The sequence below is a fragment of the Dendropsophus ebraccatus genome, chromosome 1 (genome assembly GCF_027789765.1).
Source record: "Dendropsophus ebraccatus isolate aDenEbr1 chromosome 1, aDenEbr1.pat, whole genome shotgun sequence".
In the NCBI taxonomy this organism is placed as follows: domain Eukaryota; kingdom Metazoa; phylum Chordata; class Amphibia; order Anura; family Hylidae; genus Dendropsophus; species Dendropsophus ebraccatus.
In genome coordinates this window covers 138,782,130-138,794,155 of record NC_091454.1, presented here as the reverse complement: position 1 = coordinate 138,794,155, position 12,026 = coordinate 138,782,130, and the positions used below count along the sequence as shown (strand labels likewise).

The 12,026-nt window shown below is 37.6% G+C and overlaps 1 protein-coding gene across 3 annotated transcripts in view; it reads right to left on the bottom strand.

Moving 5' to 3' along the window:
* Nucleotides 1–4,638: 4,638 nt before the first annotated feature.
* Nucleotides 4,639–12,026, bottom strand: part of PPP6R2 (protein phosphatase 6 regulatory subunit 2) — a 65,078-nt gene continuing 57,690 nt past the window's right edge. For all 3 annotated transcript variants that reach the window (XM_069979609.1, XM_069979601.1, XM_069979617.1), the window contains exons 23-24: nt 8,725–8,880; nt 4,639–7,874 (exon numbers count right to left, since the gene is read on the bottom strand). In XM_069979609.1, the coding sequence (XP_069835710.1) occupies nt 7,823–7,874; nt 8,725–8,880 (208 nt within the window). In that variant the 3' untranslated portion in view covers nt 4,639–7,822. The remainder of the gene's footprint in view (nt 7,875–8,724; nt 8,881–12,026) is intronic.

Sequence of the window (12,026 nt, the reverse complement as noted above, 5' to 3'; positions counted from 1 at the left end):
TCTGAACCAAGGTGATTTCTCGCACTTTTATAGTAAAAGTTGAATATTTATACATATGTCATTATGTAAAACAACAAAGCTATTTCAATTAGGGGGGGGGAGGGGTTGGTTATAAACTGTACTTTTTATGAAAATTATTAAATTCTCAACTTTCAACACAATAGTGGACCTAACCTGTACATAACACGCTTTTCTTCGGGGATGGCAGTGATCATCTGCATTTAGTCAGAGTACATTTGTACATGTTTAACCCAAAATGATACATCCCACATATGACAATGCCTCCAGTTGAACACCCTTTTTAATTCTTTATATACATACATTTCAACTGCATTCAGCAATTTTTAAGACCATCAAAAAATTCAACAAAAAACCCTCTCGTCAATTTAATCAAACCTTTTGTTGCATATGATTATATTAGATTCTACAACTTATACAGCAGATTCACCTTTGAAAACCATGTTGCAAGTACAAAATCCTTGTAAATACATTCATTTACTAGTCTTGTGTTAAAGATGCTGTCTAGTCTTTTGTAGAGGCTAATGACTGCATAATGAAAGGTAATGCTGCTTCTTTATATACTTTGTGTTTCTATTATCCATCTCAAGTTTGCTGTAAACTACAGATGTGTCCTTCCTTAACTTGTCTCTAAACCCAAGATGTATGGTACAGAATGTTTAACATGAAACAAAACATATACATGCAATGGATGCCATAGGTTGCCCACCTTCTCTTCATTGGCTCCTACAGTATGCTTATGTATTTGTATGTTTAACATATACTTTTTATTTACTAGACAGTGCAAGATTGTATTGAATTAGCATAATTATAAATTGTACAAATACACAGTTTAAATAAGATTAAGGGTCGACACATCTGTATCAGTCTACACAAACCTAGGCAAGTACTGTAGCTCTATACTGTTGCCTGTTCTAGGAACCAGGTTGATGTTCACTTAAAGTGATTGTGCTATATTAGAAAAACATAGCTGTTTTTTTCTAAGGAATGGCACCACATCTGTCCCTGTATAGTGTCAATTACTGCAGCTCTATTACACTTAAGTTACAGGGGTATTTCAGTATACAAAACCTCACTTATTTCAAGATCCTCAGTACTGTATATAGTAAATAAATATTTTCAGTAATTTCCCACACATTTTTAACCATTAGCTAGCCCAAAATGTGATTGCTGATTGCATAAGGTTTCACACTTTAACTAATGTTGTGTTTACACAAACAGATGTATCTGACAGATTTTTGAAGCTAAAGCCAGGAACAGACTAAACAGAGAACAGATCATAAAGTAAAGACTGAGATTTCTCCCCTCTTCAAATCCATTCCGGGCTTTGGCTTCAAAAAATCTGTCAGATAAACTTGTCTGTGTAAACACACCAAAAGTGTACAAGCTGTATGTCTATGAAACCGCAGAGAATTTAGGCTAAGAACTAATGTGAGATGCTCAGAAATTAGAGGACGCACAATAAGAAGTGCACAAAGGGGTGTAGATTTGCTGTTTGGGAGTGTGGGGAATACCCTGGAGTAGATGTTCTCAATGCACGATGGAAACTGTACCCACCTGGACTGCTGCTGAAGTGCTGACTGCACTAAGGAGGAGCTAATGGGGGACAACAGTGAGCCCAAAAGGTAATTGTATATGTTTAGGATGTGGCAATAGTTTTCCCATTATGTTCTGTGTGCAATGGCCCTGCAATTTTGTCTGAATACCAGAACACCCCTTAAATTGGGCTAAGCTGCAATACCAGTTACAACCTAAGGGGTGGTGCTGTTTATGAGAAAAGCATAGGTTTGTGGGGTTTTTTTTACTTATCTTTTATCATTACTTTTACTTATCACTTTATTATTTTTTATTTTTACAGCCTATTTGAACATTGTAAAACATATTGAACTGTGTTAAGTCTGTATGAGTTTTCAGCATCAGATCTAAGCAATTAAAATTCTATTCACTGACAGGGAGCAGACATCCTAAATGGTGAGGAAATGAAAATCACAGCAGAGTTTATCATTTGTGCACTTTTTTCACTATACTTTCTCCCTTATGCCAATATCAAAAGTGTCAAATATATCATACTGATGCGCAAAGTATGAGAGCAACATATAAGAGCAAGAATAAGTTCAACATGTATTTCAGGTTTCATCCATTTCAATGTATTAAGCTCATAACCCCATTAAATGAAATATTATAACCCAAAACTATTCTGCAGGCCGCCGTTGGATTGAATCAACAGACACAGCCACAATGGCTTCAGCAGTGCAACTTTTTCTGCTACATTTCATTTGTATAGATGCAATCTTATACTACAGACCACTGTATCGTGCCTATAGTATAAAAGACTACACTTCCCAAAATGAATATTGCTACAGGAAGCTGTAAAGACACTCAGCAAGACAGACATTTTAACATAAAAAGGTATACACACTATTGGTGGCCGAACTCAGAGATGTGGACAGGGGAGCCAATCATCTAATGTGTACGGGGGTTCCCGACAGCCAAGGGTAACAATGAAATTACAGCATACTCGATCTGGAAGTAAGCAGCCACCAGAGGACTCTGACAGTGACTTTCTCCAATCTTCTCATGCATCCTCCCCTGAACCAAGTGAGCACATGTATGGGAAAGTCAGGTAAGATGGCTGTCAGCTAACATTGATTAAATGTGTATGACCAGCTTTACTTAGAATTGGTACTAGTAATTTATCTATGTACATAGTACAGCTAGCTACATAGGTTAAATCCATAGGTAAACTTTACAATGGTGTGTGCCAACTCCAAGACAAACCGGTGTTCAATAAAACAACTTATATGCCTCTATGTCCCCAAATCACTGAAATACCATGTTGTTTCTAATATTTGTGCATATATGTCAGTTTTATATATTTTGTGTATTGACCTGGAGAGACACAAAAAGATAACATGAAGAGCACATCTAACTAAGGTGCTTAAAAAAGGTTTCACTTTTGCATATAAAAGGAATAACAAAGCCTTTTCTGCAATTACTGAACAAATAAGTAAGGCTTTTTATCTGCCATGTCTGTTCCACACCTTCTGCAGCATGCCATGGAAGACTTGTACACACATAATATTCTATACATGTATCTATGTTTGATTTGGTTTTGCATTGCATTGTAGGGTATCCACCTTTCTTAAATGCTTCATTTACTAAACAGTCAAATCAGCAAAATGTCATGTTGCTGTATCTTCCCGACTCAGCGCAATTCTATTATATTAGCTAGCAACAAAAAGAGGAATAAACAGGTAATAGAACAATAGAATAAAACACTGAGAAGCAGTGGTAGAGGAAGGTACACCAAGAACAGTAAAACAATGCTCCTGAAATATGCATGCAATGGGGGTGGGGAGGTTTGATTCCCCCCCCCCCCCCAAAAAAAAAAAAATGCTTTCTCTATGTTTTAGATTCACTCTTTTGATTTTAGCCTAACAGCGAGATGCCTCTCCTAATCTAAGTGTTCACTTTATATATATGTGTGTATATATATATATATATATATATATATATATATATATATATATATATGTATATATAATCTCAGCAGCTTAATTCACATCTTTATCTTCAGCTGATTGGTTGAACTTGATGGAAATGTATCTTTTTTTAAACCTTACTAAGTATGCAGCTATATAAACTTGCTTCCTGGCACTCTGTGGTGACAATAGTAGAACAACATATGTTTTTAACATAAACCTTAACGCATATGTGCATTGCTGCCTTGGACATCTCTTTAGATACATATATTTGGAGACATTCAAGTTATACCATGTTGTTACTAGATTTCTCTACTGTTTCTTCCACTATTATGTTCCACTTGCCCTGACATGCCTGCTTGTTAATCTACAAGTTCAGAGCACAGTATGTGTTTCCGTTTGGCAGGTGATGCAGTTATTGCCCTAAAAAACTATTTTTAAACTTGCAGCCCTGTGCCAAACTGGTGTAGCCTACAGTGTCTGTGCAGACACATCAGACCACACCAATTTAACAAAGGGCTGCAAGTTTAAAAGTTTTTTAGGACAATAACTGCATCACCTGCTGATCAGACCCCAGGACAGATCTTGGAACAAAAGCAGCTATCCGGGGAGGGGTTTGGGGGGGAAGGGGCAGACTGTGGGTACAGAGTTTCTTTAATGTTCTAAGCCTATGTGTTTTTATCCCCATACTGACATGACTATGCAAGGTGCAGTTTCAATGACAAAATGCAGCTTAGGGCTGGTTTCATTCAAGTGTGTTAAATATGTATTTTTGCATTTCTGTCAGTCTTTTGGTCATTATATTTTTTAACCAAAACCAGGAGAGGAACTGACAGGGCAAAACTATAATGGAAAGATTTGCACAGTTTCTGCATTTTCAACCCACTTCTGGCTTTGGTTGAAAAAAGACTGACCAAAAGACTGATGGAAATACTATGTGTGAACATAACGTGCTCAAGATACTGTGTTTTATACTATAGCATTAAGGCTGGGGCTATATGACAGCCAAAATCGCAGAGCACCCCCAACCTATATAAAATGGATATTCCAATTTCCTAATATGTGAACTCGTAGGAAAAAAATGTTTTTATTACCTTATCATTTCAATATCTGAATTCTAAAGCCTGTGCACATTTGTAATTGGATAAGGGAAGAGGAAAATACCATTTACAATTAGAAATGCTCTAAGATCTTTTTAAAGTGGCACTGTGATGTAGACAGGGCCTATCAATGTAACACAGCTCAGCTATCATTTATAAAGTGCACCGCCAGATTAATACCTTAAAAGTCTTGCATAAGACTAGGGAAAAGACTATTTTCTTTTGTCTTTTTTGGGTAGAATCACAATTTTTGAGAACCACCACTGTAGTTTTTGAATCAAAGCCAGAAATGGATCCAGCAGGAAGAAGTATAAGCCCTTCCTTTTTCTTCTGAATTCACTCCTGACTTTTAACTCAAAAACTTGAGTGGGAGCGCTCTAAAAAATTACTACGTGTGACCAGCCTAAGGCTACTCTCACACACAACAGTTTTTGGGAAAGATTTCATTGAAGTTTTTTTAGCCAAATCGAATGAACGAATGGAATGGGAAAGGTAAAAAAAAAGGGCTTATACTTCTGATTCCTGCTGCATCCACTTCACGCTTTGTCTCAAAAACTGCCACATGTGAAGGCAGCCTAAAGGTAGGTTCACACTATGACTGTGCTCTCTAATGCACATATATGTTGGCAACTATCAAATGGCTGATGTATACTGTACATGCCCTAAACCAGCACAAGCCTGTACGTTTGGGTAATTTCCTGCACATGTTTTGCCTCAGACTCAAAAGCAAGGATCACAGCACTTTAAAGTCTGAGTTAAAGACTTACATACACGCAAGAAATGATCAAGAAGTAGACAAAAGAGAAATATGTTTGGGACAATGAAGTCAGTGGCAAATGTGCTAACCCGTGCACGTACACATTACCAACCCATTTTCACAGGCAGCTGAAGTAGGCATGCCTTGAAAGGCCCAACTGTAGTGTTAACCTACCTTAACAGCTCTTCTGTTGTACATGGTCTGTAGCTAGAACTGCAAATTCAGACCATTTAAGTGAAAAGGTCTAGTGTGTAGTACCAGAATGATAGCAAAAACAATAAACCCTAATCTCATACAATGCCTTTCATTGCCACAAAGCATTTAAAAAAAAAATATCACTGTGATTCATTTATTCCAAAAACATAGCTCTATTTATTGACCTCTCATCTTCAGATGTTAAGTTTAGACGGGAAAAAAAAGGTGCAACATGCTATGGATAAAATAATAATTATGATAACATATAAAACTTTCTGAACAGCAGCCATGAACAATTCCTGAGGATATGGCAACACTGACTCACCTTAGCCTTTCTTGGTTGTAGTAATCCAGATCTATTTACTGGGCTATATCATTTATCAATTTGAGGTTCTCCTTCAAAGAGCAGAAACAATTAACATATGGGCAAAGAAAATGTGATGGTCTTCTATGATAAAGGATTATAGGATACAGGCAGAGATGCTAAGCTCTGGCATATTATTTTCTATTATCTTATCAGGTTTAAGTAAAAGGTTTAATGTAATCGGGATTTAAGTCATGTGTCCTCCCCCCACAAGGTTTCCATCTTCCCCACTTCTATCCTGCCCTTAGGTAGACCCAACATGGAAGACCCAACACTTTCACTTTAAACTGAAGTAGCGAATACGATTTCCACTTATATTTCCATTAGTGAAGTAATAACCTAAAACAAAACATGAAATTTTACTAGCTGAACCTAGGTTTTCATACCGATCTAATGTAATTTACCAAACACATGAAAATAAAGGAAAAACAAAATTTGTTGAAATGTAACCTTATCATAAAAGTCAACAATGACATGTCTTAAGAAAATACTATGGCACAGAGTTTTCAGTGACATTGTTAAAAAAATTAAAATAAAATTTGAGAAGCAGGACGATTAAAAAAAAAAAAACATTATTGACAACGCAGTATCCTAAAAAACAAATTATGCTTCAAAATCATTATCACGTTTAAAAAGACAATAATTTAAAAGAACAAAAAAGCTAAAAACAAAGTCTAAAAGTCTAAAATTGCTCTTGTAGTTTGAAAATCCTACTTAAAAGTATGGGACAACTTGATTTTTCCCTACATATTTTTAAGAATGGAGGGGTAAAGAATATGCTTGGTTTGTACATATGAGACTGTCATGTGTGAAAAATGTCTGAAAGAGAACTACAGCAAAAACCTCTATAGATGACCATGCCATTAGCAGAACTGGATCTGCTGTGACATCATATACTGCACATATAGTGGACATCTTTGAGAGAACCATGCATCTTACAATGCAATTTGGGATGGTTATCTTAAAGAAGTGTCAATATAATATAATGGTAAAATAGTGCGGAGTGCAAACAAGCAGAATATAGAGTAGACTCGTAAGATCAAGTGCTTAGATATACCCTACTATTCAGAATCAACACGGTTATTCCTTTCTTGACTTTCTCTTCATAGGGTACATGATCAGAAGAACCGGACATGAACAGACATTTGGGTACTACAAGTAAATTGTGCCGGCAGACAAAAGGTAGAGATATTTTGCTGCAACAGACGACAGAGTAATAGCTGTTGTAATGGTCACAAACTGCAGGAACCTGATCGGTATGAACTGCAGATTTAACTTTCAGAGGTCATATTTTAATAAAGGAGATAGACTTTTACTATATTAAACTAAAAATGTGTCCTTTTCAAAATCAAAGGTTGTTGAAAAGGATCAGAAGGTAAAGTGCACGGAAACAGAAGACTGTAACCCGTCTGTATCAGTTTATGTCCAGTGTTTTCGCCACACACTAGACCTGCTTGTGATCTGGACTGCTGTGTACTGCTGAAAAGTATCACGTCTGCAAGCAGATTGAAGAATTTGAACTAATGTTTGGAGAATTATTGCTAAAATAATAAAGTTTTTGCAAAGATTGCAGACAAAGAAACACTACTTCATTCATGCTAATTTCCCAGCTGCCTTGTACTTTCAACAGGTATGATGATAGAATGATACGGAAGAAGTTGCAGTGGCAGGAGGCAGTATTTCTTTCAAAGCATCACAAGGGTCTGAAGAAACACACCCAGAATTGTATTTCTAAGTTCTCAGTTCCGCTTGCTGCACATCCAGCAGTTTTTTCTATTTTCCTGCAGTGCACAAATAATTGGCATAGGGTTCTCCAAACAAACCAGATGTTACTGTATCTTCACAAAGGTCTCTGGGAATTCGAGGTCCCGCCTCACGCCCAATGTCATTTGGAGCTGATGTTTTGTCATGCAGGCCCATTTAATGATGCTTCAGAATTCAGGGTAAGATCTTCATGACTGTAAGTACAAAGGAAATTAGCAACCTAGACCTATAAGTTATTGTATAATAACCCTAAAAAGGAAGAACTGTTTTTAGTAGCTTACTGTGGACCATCAATATGTATGCACTCACTGGATAATAATGAGCAATGAAGAAGGCAAAAATAGATGGAAAGGGATGTTTTTCAGCATCATTTTATTTTAAAAAAAATACTGGAAAATAAGCATTTCTCATTTGCCTGATGCCCTACTGCCAGTGTTGTGACACGGGCCCTGATGATTTACTGTTTTTGCTAATTTTTTGTAAAAATGTTTTTTTTTTTACACTGCCACCATCAGAAAGCTTTTTTTTTTTATCTGTAAATTAACATAGCTTTATGGGTATTTTTTAATGAGTTCTATTCCTCAATTGTTTTTTAATGGTATAGGCATAAATCTGCCGGAGGGAAGTGGAGGCTCATAAATATCTTAAACTAAAGAGCATGAACGTTCTGTAGTCAACAGCTGAGCAAAAGTATTTTTAGAAAAACTACTGCAAAAATGGAACTGGCAGAGTCTCTGAAGAATATCACTTCCAAGACCATCAAGATCTGTGTGATGCCAGTTTCCTGGTGGGTTACATTCAGCTTCCCCGCATGCATTTAAGTAATTCAAGGATAGTTACAATGGAGAACAAAACCCATTTGCATCACTAGAATAAAAAGGTTTATATTACTCAATAGAGTACTGTTTTCCACAGTGCTTCTCTATGTAGGGAAAGATTCCCTTTAATGTAAACTAATGAACATCATCTTGTTCTTTAAAGTCAGTGATGTAAATTTAGTGTTTGAGTAAAAATGGATTGCTTTTCTAAAGATTTTGCACTTACCTCTTCTCTTTACAAAGGCCCTGTGAATTTGTGCAAGTTGGAATCAAATTCTGCTCCTGTGATTGGTCTTCTGCACTGGCATTGCAAGGGGATTTTTCATTTGCACATTTGGTATCAGCAATTGTCAACTGATCAATGACTAGGGCATCAGGATTACTGTAGAAGTAGAGGGTACCAAGAATATTTTTTTAATAATAGATAATGGTTAGTTACTAAGGCAAACCAAGGACAATTAGTTATAAAAAATTGTAAATTCACTTATTCACAGCCTTGTCTGTGTTTATGCCTTGTTTTGGTGTAGACATGACATATGTATTATGTAATATTCATGAAAAAGCTGGGAAAAATTGAAGTCAATGTTGGTAAGCAACACAGGCAGTACATGGCAGTCTTATTACCATCTCATCCACCACTGGCAAGATGTCACAGATCTCATATGCAACACATAGGGGTAAAACGTCAGTGTGAGAGAGCATGTGCCTCTAATCACAAGAGTGTTATATATATTTAGCACATACTTTAAAGGGATTGTTCACGAAGCAGAAAAGGACTGAAGCTTTCTGTTCCCTGGCACTCACTTCCACTTTCTAGAAGTAAGCCTTCAGAGACATGAACATTATACAGATTTGTAATTACAAGCCTTCCTATACTTATCAGCTGTTGTATGTCCTGCAGGAGATGTTTACTTTTTAGTCAGACACAGTGCTCTCTGTCCGAGACAGGAACTGTCCAGAGCATATTCCCATAGAAAATCTTCCTGCTCTGGACAGCTCCTGTCTCGGACAGAAATGTCAGCTGACAGCACTGACTGAAAAGATAACATTTCCTGCAGGACATACAGCAGCTGGTAGGTATGGGAAGATTTGAGATTTTAAAATAGAAGTAAATTTAAAATCTATATAATTTTCTAAAACCTGTTGATTCGAAAGAAAAATATTTCTGCAGAATAACTCCTTTAACATATGTGGCTATGAATTAAGGAAGGAAGCAAAAAAATGTTTATATTAAAGAAACATAGATTCTGCAATAAAAAAAAGAAATAATCTGCACTTTACAAAACAAACTATGTGCAAGAAAAGCAAAAATGTTTTTTTTCAGTAAAGGAAAGTGGCTAAACTGTTTCAATCGGTTCTATAGGAGACAGTATGCACATTTCACAAAAGCTAGTTGCTCTTCTTAGTTAAACCATGCCCACCATGCAAAGCAGTACAAAGATAGATATAGAACACATGCAGTTCAGGCAGACTAAAGTCTTCAAAACATTCAGCACACTTCAAATGCTTGCCAGGAGGAGGGAGAATCTCAGGGGCTTGTAACATTGTAATGAGCTGCAAAAGTAAGTGAATAGGAAGAACCCTGATCCTCTGTTCAACATCAGACAAATATTCGTATACACAGGTCCTACATACAGGGGTGGGATTCACATTTGTAATAACAGGTTCCCTACTTGGTGTGAGAGATTCCCATTGTGTCGCACACACCATAACATTATATTCTTTGAAAGAGGACCTGTCACTACATTCATTGCTGGAAACCAGGAGGCTCACCTAGTTGCAATACTTGTCCTGCCAACGTAGCCCTTTCCCTGTTTCTGACAGAAAATCTCACGGACAATACTTGCAAGACAATCTGACTGGACAGTATCACAGACTGCGTGTTAACCTCACCTGCAGTGAGTTGCTGACTGTCAAGCCCTGACGGCTACCCAGCGATTTATTAACATACAGGGTACAGGGCCCAATCTTAAAAATGGGGGCTAGGACTGCAAAACAAGCATCGCTGGAAGCCCCCCTTGTTTCCAGCCATTAATGTAGGGATAGGTCCTACAAGTGAATACAGTACTAATGGCACCTTTTCTGTAATTCCTTTTCTTCTCCATCTGGTCCAGATTACAATGACCTCGTTGTGCTGCATTTTACCTCTGCAGGTTTGACACTTAGACATCAATAGCTTCAAACTTTTACAGCAAACCCTCATCCTGTGCTCCTCACACTGCCACCCACTCTGCCCCCTCAATATAATACTGCCACACACTATTCCATCTGAATAAAATACTACATACTGTAGCACTCAAACGTGGTGGTGGTGGTGGTGGTGGGCGCGTAGAGCTTGCAGCAGCATACATCCACCTCATCTCCATATGACTGAATAACAAAGACTGAATTAAGGGGCAAGTCGCTACACAGTCTGGTTGGATAGTGTTAGACAGTGAAGGGACATGCCCCAATCGGTAACACCCAGTTGGTTATTTAGTCATATGTTTTTAGTAAAAATATCAGAGAAACAGGACATCAGAGCCATGACAAAAGATCCAGTTCCAGAACTGTTATTTCACAGACATTGTATGTATGTGCTAAAACAGACAGGCCACGAGTGGTGACTCTTTAAGGTGTTATCCCAATAATAATAACAATAAAACAAGCAGCCACAAATGTAAAACAATAACAGTCATCGTTAAATTCCCTACTTGTCTGGAGCCAGTGCTCTGGTGGTCCTGGTTTGTCCTTCTTTAAATTCCATAGTCAATGATGTGCCTGGTGTAGCCAATCACATGCTACTACTCAAGTTACATAAACGATGTTCAGCAGGAACCATTAGGGTATGTTCCCACTAAGTAAAACAGGAGGAATTCCCAATCCCGCCTCTCTCAGTGTCCCACAGCCTGTCTATGGTAGAGCGTGCACTCCGCAGCCGCCGCTCTCCACTCAAAGAAGTGGCATGTCACTTCTTTGAGCAGAGAGCAGCGGCAAGGGGGAGCGTGCGCTCTCCCATAAACAGGCTATGACACATTGAGACAGGCAGAATTCCGCCTGTTTTACTCAGTGTGAACATAACCTTAGAGTATCTGCACTGCAGCAGAGATGGATTTACCACTTTTGTTCCCCTTCACTTCTGAACACTGCTATATGGGATTCTGGCATGATTAAGCAATGCATAAAACGTCTTTTTACTGGACAGAGCCATCAGTAATTGTGGCAGGGCCTGGAGTTGAATAGGACCTTGGAGTAAGATATTTACATACACACCCACACACACACCTTCATTCCACCATGCTCCATACACTGCTGGAAAATCTTTAATGTTTTGCCCTCATAATAAAGGATTACCTGGTAGAATAAAATACATACAAAAAGGTATAAAATACTAACACCTCCTCTACCCTAGACAACCAAAGTTGGCGACATTAACCCCTCCACTTAACTGGACCACAAGACACATTTAAATTAGTATGACGCAGGGGTACATCATATAGTCTGAAAAATATGAAACAATTAAAGATTTAGGACTTTTTGTGTATTTTT